General features: G+C 35.2%; 1 protein-coding gene across 4 annotated transcripts in view; it reads left to right on the top strand.

The window, feature by feature from the left end:
- Positions 1 to 17207, top strand: part of HACE1 (HECT domain and ankyrin repeat containing E3 ubiquitin protein ligase 1) — a 96249-nt gene that overhangs the window by 40408 nt on the left and 38634 nt on the right. For all 4 annotated transcript variants that reach the window (XM_058307196.1, XM_058307200.1, XM_058307199.1 and 1 more), the window contains 4 exons: positions 9222 to 9318; positions 9501 to 9602; positions 10202 to 10308; positions 14811 to 14961. In XM_058307196.1, coding sequence (XP_058163179.1) covers positions 9222 to 9318; positions 9501 to 9602; positions 10202 to 10308; positions 14811 to 14961 — 457 coding nt within the window. The remainder of the gene's footprint in view (positions 1 to 9221; positions 9319 to 9500; positions 9603 to 10201; positions 10309 to 14810; positions 14962 to 17207) is intronic.

The raw sequence follows: 17207 nt of genomic DNA, 5'->3' as shown, positions 1-17207 counted from the left end.
TGTTTTATACTGAAAGATGGCTTTTCTTCTTATTTAGCTTCTCTTTGGATTCTCTGATGTTACTTTGATCAGACTGATTCACATCATCTATTGAGTGACCTTGTATAAGAGTACAAGGGCTTTTGAATCTCTATACTTCCTAGATCTTATCTCAGCCATTTTTCTACATTATACTTATGATTTGGTTGTTTGGCTAGGAAACTAATTCCTTCCACAGTTATGAATAATATCATTGTTTGATTTTCCATAATCATATCTTATCTTGACAGGTTATCTCTGGATCAGACCTTTCTTTGAAACTTTGGATTTAAATATCCACCTGCCTGATTTACATCATCACTTGGAAGTCTCACAGAATCTCAGCTGTTAACAAGTCCAAAATATAACTCCTGATTTTCCTTTTCAGACTTTTCTTCATCTGAGTCATCCCAGTATTTAAAACCAGAAACCAGGGAGTTACTTTTTCTTTCTTTCTCTTTGACTCTCAACTTAGAATTTATCAGTAAGTTCTGTAAGTTGCTCCTTCAGAATATGTTCTGAGTTTGTGTATTTCTTTCCAACTCTCTGAATTGCCTGCATCTGCCTGGAGTACTGCAATAGTTTCTTAACTGTTCTCCCTGATTCCTCTATTATTTCCCCCCAATCTGTTCTTTCCTCAGCAGCCAAAGGGATTTTTTAAAAAAGTAAATCAGCTCTTGCCACTTTGTTTGCCTCTTTGTTGTATTTCAGAAAAAATCCAAACTCTGTCATAGCCTTTGAGATCTGCTTGGTCTGACCCCTGCTTGGCTTATTGTGGTTTAGCCACATTGGTTCTCTTTGTATTCTTTAAATGCATCCAGCCCTTTCTAGCAGGCTTTTATGCATATTGTTTGCTTTACCTGAAATGCTCTTCCCACTTTTTTTTTTTAAGATTTATTTTATTTATTTATCCCCCCACTCCCCCACCCCCGCTGCTTGCTTGTTGTCTGCATTCTGTGTCCATTTGCTATATGTTCTCCTGTGTCTGCTTTTCTACCTTTGTTGCATTATCTTGCTGAGCCAGCCCTCCACGGGCGCGGGCTGTCAGTTCTCTGCAGGTGTGGCTTGCCTTCCCAAGGAGGCCCTGGGTCGCCAACCCAGGGCTTTTCATGTGGTAGACAGTAGCCCAGTTGATTGAGCCTCATCCGCATCCGTCTCTTCCCTACATTTTATGTAGCTGACTTCCTTTCATTCTTAAATTTCAGCCTCTTAACTTTTAAAAAAAATTTATGTGTCTTTATTTAAATATATGTAGGCATGAATGTATACACATACAATAGACTTTTTTTTTAAGATTTCTTTCTTTCTTTCTCCCCACCCCCCTTGTTGTTTGCACTTGCTTTGTCTGTTTGTCTTCCTTGTTTCTTTTTAGGAGGCACTGGGAGCCAAACCCAGGACCTCTGATTTGGAAGATAGGTGCCTAATTGCTTGAACCACCTCTTCCTGCCTTGTGTCTAATTGTTTTTCTTCCCCGCCTCTCTTATTGCGTCAACTTGTTGAGTCAGTTCACTACACCTGCCCCTTGCATTAGCTTGCTGCCTTCTTTAGGAGGTGCCAGAACCTCTCCTCCCTATTTTGTTGTGGCTTTCATTTTGTTCCCTCTTATGTCAGCTTTCCATGCCTGCCCGTCGTGCTAGCCCACCGTCTTCTTTAGGAGGCACTGGGATCTGAACTAGTGACCTCCCATGTGGAGGTGGGAGCCCAGTCGCCTGAGCCATATCTGTTTCCCAACTCTTACTTTTTAAGAGTTTCCTGACTAAGTAGGCCTCTCCCCAAATCTTCTATCAGAGCATCATGATCTTCATAGCACTTTTTATTTTTAGTCTCTGTCCCCTATTGGACTGATAGCTCAATGAAAGCAGGAATTAAATGTATTTCATTCATCACTTTACATCCAATGTATAGTATAGTGCTTTGTTTGCACTTGTATGCTTAATAGATGTTTTTGTATGAATTCAACACTCTAATTACATGTTTGAAAAATCTTGTACAAAATAATGCCCTTTTTTAATAGTTAATAAAATAAAGGCATATTAGAGTTGTAAAGAACTGGGATATTCTAGTAGTTATTCTGAGCATAGTGATAATGGTAATAAGGTTTTTTTAAGAAGTACTTTCTGCTACTGTTATATTGCCACTGAGAGCAAACATTAGCTCTCTTTGAATAAAAATGGTCAAGCAAGTCTCTGATTAGAATTGCAACCAGAATATAAATTCATCACTGTAGAAGGATAATAGAAAGGGAACATGGTTTCATTTGCAGGCAGACTTTTAATTCCACTTGTGATATCTAGATATAGATACATGTTAAGAATATAAATTACTCCCAATGTATTGTCTGTGATAAATGAAATGGAAAGGAATGTGGAAAATAGAACAAGTTAAACCTGCAGACAAATGATTGGGGTCTGACATAACACGCTAAACTGTATGTAAGTTATTATTTGTTGAGAAGTAATTTGGAAACATATTACTAGTTAGATCTTCATGTGTCATATTTAAGAGCCAGCTACTCAAAACTGTTTTCTTTTTATTTTGAATCTTGTATCTTGTAATTAAATTCAGAAGATATTGAGATGTAGGGAAAAGAGCCTAGGTTCTAGTCCTAATTAGAGAGCTTGGCAACTTTAGACATGTTTCTTGACCTTTGAACCTTTATTTCTTTGTAAAATGGAGATGCTGATATCTGCCTCATGAGACTATGGTACAAATTAAATGAGATGGCTTATACAAAGTGTTCCGTGTAGGCACTTAGTAGTTGATAAGGATTTACTAAATCCTAGGACACTTCCCACTCTCCAGTGATCACAAAGTTATTATATTGCCCTCATTCATTTTCATTGCTAGTCAGGGTTTTCTTTTTTAAGAAATAAGATTCTTCTCTCATCTTGCAGACCTTTTCTTTTTTGTTTTGTATTGTTTTTGTTCTAATCCTGAGCACTTTAATAGAGTGGTACCTCTGTGAGTAAGTCATTTGCAGCCTGATTTTAACCTAAAATTTTGATGGAAAGGATTTTCCAACCAGTTTTCTTATCTAGGTATTCTGAATCTTTTTTAAAAACTTTTTATTTTAAAATAATTTCAGATTTACAGGACAGTTGCAAAAATGCAAATCCCATGCAGAGAACTCCCAACATATCCCAACCCAGATAGCCAGATCCACCAACTTTTAATGTTTTGTCACATTTGTGCTAAGTTTTAAAAATTTCATTGCCTTGTTCTGTGAAGAGTCTAGCAAAATGTCATGTATGTTTTTTGTTTTGCTTTGTTTTGTTTTTTTCATTCCTTGAAATGACAAGGAAACTCTTCCAGATATTGTTTTCTGGTCCAGGTCATCAAATTCCACAGTAGTATGCTCTCTTTTTTAGCATTACAAGTCTTGATGAATTACATGTGCCACACTGGTCTCCTTCTTTTCCAGAAGATTAGAATAGTTTGTTAGAATCCATGTGGGTTATTACCTAGTCAGTTGATTGATCTTATGATATTATCCACTGTTTTAAGCACATAAGATATTATAACTCAGCTTTTTTTCATGTAAAATGTAGGCATACATTGATCCCCTCTCCCCCTGCCATAGTTAAACACCTCTGTTTTTCAAGTCTTTTATATGGCTTCTACAAATACTTCAGGTCCTTAAATGATTACATTGGTTTTACATTGATGGTTTTTTTTTTTTAGGTTTTAAAAAAGTTTTTATTCGCATATTTTTAAAATTGTGCATTCCAATAAGTAAATCATTTGAACCAAAAAAATGGCACTCTGGTTAAACTGCATTTTACAGCCTGTAGGACACCTTGGACCTGCTTTTGCTTTTACCCTAGATATTGTTGTCCCACCTAGCTTCTTCCTTCACCAACATGCAAGTTCTTTTCCTTCCCTGCCAGCCAGCCTGGCAAATGGCAGAGGCAGGTGTGGTCTTCCTTGTCAGTAGTTCTCGATTCTTTGATGGAAAAGGGACAGCTCAGTCATTTAAACTTTATCCAACCTCTTTTGAATCTTACCAGTTAACAGCTCAAAGAAGTGAACTAAGAAGGCAATGCTTATGGAATGTTTAGTGCATATTGGCGGCACATGCCTCCTTATAATTCGCCTGCTTGCTTCTCCTGTTCAGTCGTTTCTTTGGAAGGCAGTGGATTTTTCTCTTGCATTTGTCTTCTTCAGTTTTGACTTAGTGAATTTCTCAATCTCAGCCATATCAGGTTTGTTAGAGATGGTTGCAGAGGAAGCAGAGTGAGGCGCATGTGAGAGAAGTCCAGTCTGTAGTCTGGTCTGCGCAATGGCTGCTGCTGAGTGCCTACATAGGTTTTCTTTTAAAGATTTATTTATTTATTTATCCCTGCCCCACCCCCCCCCCCGTCTGTTCTGTGTGTCTATTTGCGTCTTCTTCGTCCGCTTCTGTTGTTGTCAGTGGCACGGGAATCTGTGTTTCTTTTTGTTGCATCATCTTATTGTGTCAGCTCTCTGTGTGTGTGGCACCATTCCTGGGCAGGCTGCACTTTCTTTGGTGCTGGGTGGCTCTCCTTACGGGGCGGCACTCCTTGCGCGCATCAGCACTGCGAGTGGGCCAGCTCCACAGGGGTCAAGGAGGCCTGGGGTTTGAACCGCGGACCTCCCATGTGGTAGACGGCTCCCTAACCACTGGGCCAAGTCCGCAGCCTACATTCAGTTTTAATGCTCATTGTTTCCTCAGCTAGGTTCTTCAAGTATTATTTTGATTGTATAATAATTTTCAAGTATTTTCTATATCCGCAAATAACTCTGTTTTATTATTAGGAAAAGCAAGTTTTAGTTGGCATTGTGTTGATAGGGGAAATAAAATTTGTGAAATATTTGGAGATTTAGAGAACTCTAATATTGGGGAAAGGGGTAATATTATGAACATAGAATTGAAGCTACTGCTAAACAACTCCTTTGAATTAGAAACTCAGAATCAAAGTAGCCACATGAAACAGCCCTTAGAATAAAAGTCAAGGTAGTGGATGTGGCTCGAGCAGTTGAGTGCTTGCTTTCCCACATGGGAGGTCCTGGGTTTGGTGCTCAGTGCCTCCAAAAAAAAATCTTGAATTTTTGGAGAAGGAAGTAACCTTTAGAAAATATGGTATCTTTATTTTATAAGCAGTTCTGAAAATATTGCAGTTGTATGAAGTATATACACTTCAGCCAAGTTTTCAAATCCATAAGGCTGGAAGAGGCCAAAGGTAAGAGACTGAAAGTGCTTGGGAAATAGTTATACCTGCTTTAGAAATGCTACAGGTTTCTTGTGAGTTAAAACTTTTGCAACCTCTTCGTTTCTATAAAACATATTGGCATTTCATTGAAGAGAGTGTTATCTTTTTTAAAGCACTTGATTTGTATAGACTAATCTATTCATAGAGTAAATTTTGCAGTTATTTGAACTGAAAAATCTTTATGCAACTCTGAGCAATTGAACGTAGGGTAGTCCTAATCTGTTTCAGTATTGCACCGGAGGCATTTGAGTCCCTAATGGAGTTATGTGGATTTTGAATGCTATTAGCCTTAGTTTCTTTCTTTTTTAAAAAAAGTATTCCCTTTTCATTTATGTTTATTTTTTAAAAATTGTGGTAGCATAAATATAGCATGAAGTTTCCATTTTAATCTTTTTTTAAGTGTATACCTCAATAGTATTGGTTATATTCACAATGTTATGCTGCCATCCCCACCATCCAATGCCAAGAACTTTTCATTATCCCATTTCTGTACCCAAGTAAGCAGTATAACTGGTGTTTCTTGCTTTAATCTATTTTAAAAAATAATAATTTAGGTTTTTTCCTTTAAGATATATTTATTTACTTTTTTTATCCCTTCCCCCTTGGGCTTGCTTACTATCTGCTCTCTCTGTCCATTCGCTATACGTTCTTCTGTATTTTTTAACTTATCTTGCTTTTTGTTGTGTCACTTTGCTGAGTCAGCTCTCCACGGCACTTGCAGGCCAGGCAGCAGTCTGCGGCGCTTGCAGGCCGGCAGCTCTCCGCTGTGTGCGGGTGAGCCTGCTATGTGAACCCAGGGCCTCCCATATGGTAGATGGGAGCCCAACTGATTGAGCCACAGCCGTTTCCCTACTTATTTACTTTTTAAAAAAAATTTAACCCCCCTGCTCCAGATGGTTCTCTCGTCTCTCTACTTATTGTTTGCTTGCATTCTCCAGGAGGCACTGGGAACTGAACCTGGGACCTCCCACATGGGAAGCAAGTGCCCAGTAGCCTGAGCCACATTTGCTCCCTGCAGGCTGCAGTGTCTTTTGGCTTGTGGTGCCTGCTCATTGTGGTGGGTGTGGTGTCTAGCTTGTGTTGGCAGTGCGGCATCTAGTTTGTTGCAGCAGGTGCTGCATCTGCTCTTCTTTAGGAGTTACTGGGACCCAAACCCAGGGCCTCCCATGTGGTAGGCAGGTGCCCACCTGGTTGAGCCACATCTGCTTCCCTTTTTTTTTTTTAAAGATTTATTTTTATTTATTTAATTCCCCTCCCCTCACCCGGTTGTCTGTTTTCTGTGTCTTTTTGCTGCGTCTTGTTTCTTTGTCCGCTTCTGTTGTCGTCAGCGGCACGGGAAGTGTGGGTGGCACCATTCCTCGGCAGGCTGCTCCCTCTTTCGCGCTGGGCGGCTCTCCTTATGGGTGCACTCCTTGCGCGTGGGGCTCCCCTACGCGGGGGACACCCCTGTATAGCATGGCACTCCTTGCGCGCATCAGCACTGCGCATGGGCCAGCTCCACACGGGTCAAGGAGGCCCGGGGCTTGAACCGCGGACCTCCCATGTGGTAGACGGACGCCCTAACCACTGGGCCAAAGTCCGTTTCCCAGCTTCCCTTTATTTTTGAAATGAAATGTCACCTGATCATAAATTAGATTCTTTTGTAGTTTTAGAAGTTACCCTAGCTTTCTAAAAATGTCATTTATAGTTTTTTTCTTGTTCTTCATGCTAATTAACATTTTTGCTATACATAGCACAAAATTTAGTACTCTCAGATGTTTTTTTTTTTTAAACCACATATGTTGAAAAGTGTCCCATGTTTACATGGTGATCTTATTTGACTATGCTATGTAATCCCCATCTCGTATTGTTCTCATAGCATATATCCCCAGTGTTTATACCATAGTGATTACCATTATGGCTTTATTGAGTACTAAATGTTTTACTCTTTGGGGGAAAACTCTATGTTTCTTTATCTCAGTGGAGTAGAGTGATAAAGATGAAGGATTTTGAAATACTAGATTCAAATCCTGCTTTGCCCTGTAAATATAAATCTTCAGCAACTTCATTCTCCTGTTCAGCTATGGGATTTTCAACTGAAAAATTGGGTGAATACTTATTGTATAACAGTATCAGGATTAAGTGAGCCTTTCTGGACAAAGGTCTGAGCATAATACTTGTCACCTGGTGAGTCTCAAATTATATCTTGGGTCACTCGTTGTTTTCTATAGTGCAATGTCTTGTTTAATGCTTATTTGTCAAATGAATGGTATCTAAAGTTAAAGCCTAGAACTTAATCCGACAGATGTATTGAGTACATGCTATGAACAAATTACTATGCTTGATGCTTTGGAAGAAGTCTCTTCAAGAAGTTTATTATTTAATTGAAAAGAATGGACATGTGAATTTAAAATAACTGTGAAAGAAATAGCATTCAAGTTGAACAAAATAGCTTTGTAAATCTGGGTTCCTCAAAACTTTGGGTACTACTTGAGGCAGCACTGTCCCTCTTAATGAATTGGGCTCGGATTATTTTCTTTTCACTTAGCCTTTACTTTTAAGAATGATAAAGAATAGGACAGTGTTAATTGTAAAGTAATCACCATTAGATGTAATATGTCTTGTCTTGGCCAACATTTCCAACTTATTGCCAAATAATGTTTGGTGAAGAGATTTCTTGCCGTACACTAGTAAAGCTGATTACTGCTTGGGGAGGGATTGTTCATTTATTTGGTTTCTTGATTTTCTGCTTTTCTAGAATTAGAAATTAGATATTATACTTGTTAGTTCTGGTCTATTGGTAATTGGGTTAAGGAAGTAATCATTATTAGAATAAAGTATCAAGAGAGTGATGTACCTGTAGTAACTTCTACAGAATTAATCTGGTACCAGATTTACAGTAAGATCCTATTTTTTGATTGATTGATTTCAATTGGTTATAAATTATACTTCATAGAGTGACAATTTATAAAAGAATGTTTTTAAAAAAAATATGTCTCTGAGCCATTTGTGTAGACATATTCTTTGTGAAATTTCGTATATTTTTTGGTAATGCTATTGTGGAAAGAATTTTTATCTAGAAACCCAGAGATTTGAGTTCTGGTTCCACCTCTGCTCAGATTAGTAGTTTTAATCTTCTACAAAATAAAGTTTTTGGATTAGATGGTCTTCTAGACTCTATGACTTACCTGGATATTTCTTAAAGTCAGCTTAAATTTTAGTGCCCATGGATCAGAAATTTATTTTTTATTGCCTCTATCTGGGATCATATTAGCTCATTGAATGACCAAATCTAGAGTCCAGTGGTTACTACCCCCGAAGTATCTTCTCCTAGCGGAAAAGAGTAGTAGTCACGGTCTAATTTTACTTCTAGAAAAACAAAATTCAAGTGAATGAGACAGGTGGATAAGAAAGTTGTTCCTTCTAGACCAGAATGAATAGCTGCCAAGAGAAGCCAAATTGAGTGGGTGCTGGTCAAGGGTGTTGGAAGCCAGGTAGTATTTTTTGGCTAGTCAACCTCTCTATTAGGATTATGGATGAAGCAATAGAGTGGCTAAATTGTCACATTTTAATATGCAAATAAATGCTTACCAAGCAAGTAGAAGACAAAATTTTCTTACTTTGATATTTGTTATTTCTCCTTCCTTCCTTTTTTAAAAAACAGTTAAAACATTCTTTTGTTTTGTGTATTGAACTTCTTCTAGAGACTTGGATATGTGTGGTAGGAAGAACAGGCTAGAGTTGAGAAAGGGATCAGAAAGTGAGTGGAAGGAAGAAAGGTCTATTGTTCTTGTCTACATAGTGACAGTATGACCTTACACTGGGAAAATTTTCCCCAATTACTCTGGGGAGGCGATTCAGATCGTCTTGTCCTAATTTTTTTTTTTCTTTTGCATTTACCCTTCTATTGATTCATATTAACAGTCTGTAATTCATAGAGAAAGGCTTTACTTTAAAAGGTTATATTTTTAACTTGGTTCTATTTCTTTATAGTCATGGTCAGAGAGACACAGCACAGATTCTTCTATTACGAGGAGCTAAATATCTGCCAGATAAAAATGGAGTAACTCCTCTGGATTTATGTGTACAGGTATGTTTTTCAGGAATATTTTTAGTCTCTTAATTTTATTATAGAAACTGAAACTGGTGAAAATCACTTTTTTCTTAAATGAGAGGCTTAGATGTAAAGATGTTTATCTTGTGAAAAACATGATCTTTATTTAAAAGGAATTTTTTTTTTTAAACCTACATACTTTTAAATCTTGTTTTCAGGGTGGATATGGAGAGACTTGTGAAGTATTAATTCAGTATCACCCTAGGCTTTTCCAGACAATTATTCAAATGACACAGAATGAAGATCTCCGAGAAAACATGGTAATGTGCTAGCAGCTTGTAAATGAACAAACTTTATTCATGCTTAGCATTTAATGAAAATTTGCAAATGTGTTTAGTAATTTTATTTACCATTACAGATATTTAATAATTTGAATTTGCTTCTCTGCATTATAGGATACATATACATTTATGTAATAATTAATAAACTTTGTGCTAATATTTGGCCCTATGAATCTTTCCTCTGGTTCTTTAATTACTTCTTATGATAATTAGACTATTCCCAATGGATAGAGGAAAAAATAGGAAGAGTATCATGCTCTGATTGATAACCACTAGTTTAAAATTCTCTTTAAATTTTACATGTTTGGAATTAAATTTCCATAAATATGATCTGTGTTTTTTATTCTATTTTTTTATGTTTTTTATGTCTATGTTTTATTGTTTTTTACTGGGTTATTTTGAATGACTTTTTATCTCTTTGTTAGCTTTTGAATTTATGCAAGGTGAAATAACTGTAAAGGACTTGATTTAAGTTAATTTACTTTGGAATACTTATTCAAGTTAATAGTTGCTTGCTTTTTTAATAAAAATTAACGGATTATTTTATAATCACAGTTTTTAATTTGTAAAAAATTTAGTTACGGCAAGTTCTGGAGCATTTGTCTCAGCAAAGTGAAAACCAGTACTTAAAGATTCTAACAAGTCTTGCTGAAGTTGCTACAACAAATGGTCATAAACTGCTTAGGTATGTATTTCCAAATATAAGCATATCTATAGGTAGGAGTATCTGTTGGCTTCATATCTTCATAGTGTATTCTGTTGGATGCCTTTGACAATGGTAAGATATCATAAGGATTTGCTGACTTGCTGTCATTATTTGCTTTGTTTAATAGGATCAGGGCAATCAATTATTAAAAAATTATTTTTTATAGAGATGTTACTTAAGTGTATTTGGGTATGTGTGTCTAGAATTTTATGAAATGATTGCTTAGACAAGTTGTAAGTAAAATGGACATGAAGAAAAATGAAGAAAGTGATAAAGGAATCTTTATCACTAATTTATAAAATTGGGTACAGTTTGCTGTTTAACCTTTCAGTAAACCCTCAAGATTCCTTTTAAAGTTTTCTCCCTGAATTGTCCTCCTCAGTTCTGCTCTTATTCCTTCCAAAAGATTCTGTGACTTTGCTGGCTTACTGCTAAGTCCTATAGTATTTCTGTAATAGCATTTTCCTGCAGTTATACTTCTTTGAATGTTAACTGCTCTGATTGCCATACTAAGAAGTAAGCAGCCATTGAAAATGGCTGTGTTATTTCACCTAACTCTACATTTCTGTCCTTTCTCCCTTTTTTTCTTTTGACTAGTTCTACTCTTTTCCTATGTTAACAGTCTTAGAATAGGTTGTGTTTTTTTTCCACTTCTGTGATTGCGACTGAACTTTTTTCCTCCCAGTACCATTTCTCTTTCATAAATCAATTGCGTTGTCAAATCCATTATGTTGGCCCTTTGTTATGGTCTTCCTTGGGACTTTTCTTATACTTCAGATCAGAATCTGAAGTAGAGATTATTATAATTTAAATCAGGGCTTCTTAATCAGGGGGTCCATGAGCTTGAATTGAAAAAAATCAACTTATCTTTATTTTCTCTGACCACCAATGTTGAGTGTCATAAAACTATCTGCTGCTACATTCTGAGAAGGTGTCCATGGTCTTCACCTGACTGGCAAAGGGATCCGTGGAATAAAAAAGGGTTAAGAACCCCTGATGTAAATGGAAAATAGTAGAGATCATTATTATTACCCCCATAATAATATATAATCTATTTTCCTACATTAGACCTTACTTAAACAAAATGTGAAAACTTATTTGATTTCTGTTCTCAAATCTTTGTGCTATCGTCTGCTCTTCCACAGTAATGAAAAACCATTTATGTTTTTATGTATCCGTGTTTTTATTTTTAAGTTCACCATTAATACTTACTAAACACCAACCATATGGCAGTACTAAACTAAGAAAAAATCAAATAAATTATTTCATTTAAACCTCACAGTTACCTTGTGATTTTTAGCTGTTGTTGCCTTTTACATATAAAAAATTGAAGTTAAATAACTTGCTAAGCTAATAAATGGAAGAACTAGAGTTTAAATCCTTGCTAATAAAGAGTGGATCTTGGGTTTAAATGTAGATCTCTAAGTAGGCAGGTTGATTAGTGGAGTGGGAGAAATAGGATAGGAAGAAGGGATCCATGGCTTATACAAGTTTTAAAACTACTGTGCTCTTTCACCACTTACAACAGTACACTTCAAGTGCTTTGTGAATCCCTTAATAGTGTGACCATTTTTAGCCTGTAAATATTTTTTTGTTGGGATTGACAGTATCGCAGTTATCAGCGTTGTTAGAATTTTTTGTACTGAGGTAGATTCTTAAGAGGGTCTTAAATACAAATCACTCTCCCCTGCCAATTTATGTTCAGTGATATTTTTGCAGATTATCTGCCTTTTGTTTGTTTATTTGTGCATCATTTTATTATATTTCTTAACCCACAAAACTAAGTCATTTTGGCCACTGATTTTAATAGAATTTTAAGAAAATAACTGATTCAAATATATATTAATTAGTGACAATTGAGATATCTAGCACACTTTTGGAAAAAATGGATTGTCACACTGATTCTAGGAATATTTGGTAAAGATAATGAACATTTGGTAAGGTTCCTTTTGTACATAATATTGTGTTGTCATTGAAAGGACAGAGTTATCTTGCTGTCCTATTTATGATTGAAGGTAAAGTAAGTTACTAACATGAAGATGAACAGAGATATCACAGATATATGCTAAGTAAGACACTGAATAAAAGTGTACTCTTATATAAATCAAAAGTGAGTACATTGAAAGGGCCTTGAATTAGGAAACTAATTTTTAAACTTTTACATTGGGACATGGTAGTTTTGGAAGAAATTATTTCATGATCACCTGGCGCGAAGGTATGGTGATGTTTGAAGTTTATGATCTTCTTGCATAATAGAAAAGAGATATTTTGTTGGTTTGAAAGTGAGAAAATGACATTTTGGACAAATGACTCAGCTTGGAAAAAGTTTCAACTGGGCAAAGTAATATAAAATTTAATATTAGACTATATTAATAATTGATGGTTATATTCAGATTCCATTGTTTAAGAAAGTACTTCTTAAATCTTAGAATAATATAACTCATGAAGTATTCCATAGATCAGATATTTAAAGTATTTGTATATGAAGTAATTTTGCAGAGCAAAACCAGGTAACACCTTTCTTATAGAACAATTTGGTGTCATTGTCATTAACTTTTCCAAGAGCTGTAGCAAACTACAAGAAGGAAATAGTTCTAACCAAAATACATTTCTATTTTGTTAGTATTAGCAGTCTTATGATAGCAAAATAGAAACATTTTTAAGGAAGAATGTGTAAAAATGATGCAAGCTAAATTAAATGATTCTATATACATATGATTCATAGTTAAAGAAAAAGTTTTGCTAATTTGCCTATAGCTGTCCCAAATGCAGATGGTGATAGCTGTTATATTTTGCTAACACTGGTAGCTGACAGCTAATTTTCATTTATTATATTTTAAAAACGTAATAATTTTTAAAATGAAGAAACAACATGAATACTGAAATGAAAATATTGTCAGGAAATGTTGGTTCACATGTCACCAAGATAGAAAATGCCCTGGGACTTGGCATCCATCAGAGTGGAATACTTAAGATGCAGGTATTTCTATTCCCGCATTATTAATTCTTATTTTTTAAATGTTAAAGGATACCTAAAAATATCACGTAGGAAGATATTAATGAGTTGGGTAAAATATACTTAGGGGAAGAGAGGGTAAGCTTTTGATAATTAAATTTAAACAATCATGCCATATCACCCAAAAGTTTATGCCACTCTTTACTCTGCTTTTGTACAACAGTTGTAATACAGGGTAACTGGTGTTAGAGATCTCAAAATAAAACCATCCCCTGAACAACAACAAAAATATTTTAAAGATAAATCATTAGATTCAGTACAATTTTGGCCTAACTACTACAATTTCTCTGTAGAAGAGTAATGATTGATATTAATGATTATGAATAATCCCACTTTACTATGGTGATCTGAAGACCATTTGGCTTGTCAGAGAAAATTTATGTTCTGTTCAGTATAGTTAAGTGTTAATCAAGTTTGAGTCATCTTTATTTTCATGGTGGGATCTATTTCTTACATTTGTACTTTATAGAGAACCTTTTACTTGATGCAGGTAGTCAGTAACATTAAGATTATTCTGGGAAATGGACTTGGCCCAGTGGTTAGGGCGTCTGTCTACCACATGGGAGGTCCGCAGTTCAAACCCCAGGCCTCCTTGACCCGTGTGGAGCTGGCCCATGCGCAGTGCTGATGTGCGCAAGGAGTGCCCCCCCACGTAGGGGAGCCCCATGTACAAGGAGTGCACCCTGTCTGGAGAGCCGCCGAGCGCGAAAGAAAGTGCAGCCTGCTTAAGAATGGCGCCACCCACACAGAGAGCTGACACAACAGATGACGCAACAAAAAGACACAGATTCCCATGCTGCTGACAACAACAGAAGAAGCAGACAAAGAAACAAGACGCAGCAAATAGACAGAACAGACAACTGGGGTTGGAGGGGGCAGGGAGGAGAGAAATAAATAAATAAATCTTTAAAAATAGATTATTCAGTGTGAATGTTTTCTATGTGAACAATTGGTTACTGTTCTATGGTAGGGAGGGGAAATGGAGTTACAGTGGAATGGTAGAGTTTAGACGCTAAGTTAAAAGTTTGGTTGTGCGTTAGCTTAAGAACAATGAACATTTGTATCATTGCTTCTCTGTGAAAATGTATTCAGTTCTAAACAGCTTAATTTATAAATACCCTTTTAGAACTTAAATTTGGGGATTGCCTTGAAGTTGGTTCCTCAAAAAACCATATATTCTATGGTGTGATTTTCTTTGTATTTTATACTTTGATCATTGTTTATATTCTGCTTGCTTAAAAATTAGAAATCCATTCTTATGAAATCCAAATAACGTATATTTGGTAATTTCCTATTAAACAGACTGTCCCATCCTATGTCATGATAGGAAAGGAATTTTACTCTGGTTATATTATAAAACAAATGGTCAATGGAATGAAAATATTTTAGAGTAAGTATTTTAAGATGTAATTTGTTTTAATCCATCTAATCTGTTCATATTTTTATTTTTATCTTTTTTTATCAGCTTGTCTAGCAATTATGATGCTCAAATGAAAAGCCTTTTAAGGATTGTGAGGATATTTTGTCATGTCTTTCGAATTGGTCCATCTTCCCCCAGTAATGGAATCGATATGGGCTACAATGGGAATAAAACTCCAAGAAGCCAGGTCTTCAAGGTCAGAAAAGTATATGACATTGTTATTAGGAAGATAGATGTAAAAGAGATGAATTTGACAAAGCATGCATTTACTAACTAGAATACAGGACATAAGTTTGGTTCATACCCGTATCTCTTTTTACATTAGGCACAACTTTCTCCTTTCATCTCTGTCTAGTCAACAGCAAGTCTTAATTGGTGAGCTTTCTGTCTTTCTTACAAGTAGCATTTTAATTCCATTGGGTTTAATTCCATTAGATGTTTAGTGTTCAAATCTAGTTTTATTGGCTTGCAGGTTTTAATGTGGTAAAGTAAAGCCATAATTGTTCATGTTCTGTTTAAGAATTATTTCTTATTGGAAGAAAAAGAAAATATCCAATTTCTGTTTAGATTTTATTATTGTGTGTGGTAATGTAGGTGTGTCTGCATGTGTTTTTAAATAAGATACTTTCATTCACAGGGTTTACTTAATGTTAATTCCTGGGATCACTTCAAGGAAGAATCATTGAGCTAGTTTCTTAAAATATTCGTTATGCTTCAGTTTCTTCTATATAAGCACTTGTATAGGTGGAATCCTTGGAAGAACAATTCCATATAAAATTCAAGGCAGCATTGTTACTTTTGTGCCCATCTTAAATTATAACTTTATTGGTGTGTGGGAGGTGGGGTATAAGGAAACCTCTTATCTTTTTTTTTTGTGATCTATGTATCTTTTAAAAAAAAAGACAAAAAGTTGAAAATAAAAATTATAACTGAAGTAAACAATGTATATGACTATAATTGCTATTGGTAATACTTTTTTGTGGCATTCTATTTTTAAATGACTCATTTTGGAAAAATGTAATTTAATAACATTTCATGTTTTTTTAAAAGGTAATTTTTCTTTAGAGATTTTCATAGTGTAAAATTTGCTTTTGGGTTTATGAAAGCTTATATTTCTTTAAATATAAGTATAGGCTATCAGTCCAAAAAGTGATAAAAATGTTTTTATGTGCCATGTCTTTGAAAACTTTTTAGGGGTGACAGCTTTATTACTCTCTGTAAAATCTGAACCTAAATTAATAAAATCTATGATAGATATTCCTTTACTTTTGGCAGATACTTGAAAATAAATGGTTTGTATTTTGACACTTGTAAAAAGCTTCTGTAATACCTGGAATAGGTATTAAATATAGCCTTTTATAAAGATGTGTATAAGTGTCTGTCCCATCTGTCTTTTTAATCAGTGTATATATATTTTTTTTGCCCAATTGTGCCACCTCCTGGAAGAAGGAAGTTATACATCTTGTAATTCACATTTTGTATTTTCACATACTGCTTCCTCAAATGCTAGTTAGAAGTGACAACTTACTGCCTACATAAAACTTGGAACGAAGTTGATCCACTGTTTAGTTGATGCTCTTTTAGGTGAAGACTTGAGTTTTACCCTCCAGCATTCACATCACACAGATTTGTTCTTGATGTATTTAACTTAGCTCACTCTGTTAGTGACTGCATCTACCCTTGATTTGATTTTGTACTCATTCTTTCTACTAATCTATAATGACTGATAGAAAATTAAATCAAATATAGATTATGGTCACCATTGTCCAAATTAAGTATCGATTATGTTCATTATTTTCTGGATTTATTGTTAAAATTTGAATCTGCCACCTGTTTGTTAATGATATTAGGAATTAAGTATGTGCTAAGTAGTTTCTCCATAGGCATTAATGCTTAATTTAAATGTTAGTGTTCTGCATAGGTGGTCAGTACAGACAGGGTAGAAAAGGATATCATTTTTTTCCATCTTAGTTTTTATTTGGAATCCAGAATTTGTGTTTTGATTGTTATAGATCTATGATACATTTTGTCTGTGTGTGTGTATTTATATATTCTTTTGTTTTGTGCATCATTCACAATTGCTTTTTGCCTCTGACTACTGTTTTCTCCTTAAATTTTTACCTTCCATTTTGGTAAAATATTTTTATTTCTAAATTCATTTAATTTTTAAAAATATGAACAAGTGTTACTACTAAGGGATTAATATTAGTCTCTTCTCTTTTATGAATTATGTGAGGAATCTTTAGGGAATGGCAGAATGTCTGTCTACCCTCTTACAAGGATAAAAGTAAATAGAAGCTCTGTGTTGTCATCTGTGTATGTCAGGCCCCCTTTTCATTGTGGGGTAATTCAAATTGTAAAAGTATTTACCCTTTGCTTAGTCGCTGTAATTTTAGGCTGGAAATACCATCTTAATCTTTACCACATTTTGTCAAAGGTAGC

Source organism: Dasypus novemcinctus, chromosome 11 (assembly GCF_030445035.2).
Source record: "Dasypus novemcinctus isolate mDasNov1 chromosome 11, mDasNov1.1.hap2, whole genome shotgun sequence".
Lineage (NCBI taxonomy): Eukaryota > Metazoa > Chordata > Mammalia > Cingulata > Dasypodidae > Dasypus > Dasypus novemcinctus.
The sequence above is the reverse complement of the archived record's forward strand: the minus strand, read 5'-3'. Positions and strand labels throughout refer to the sequence as shown.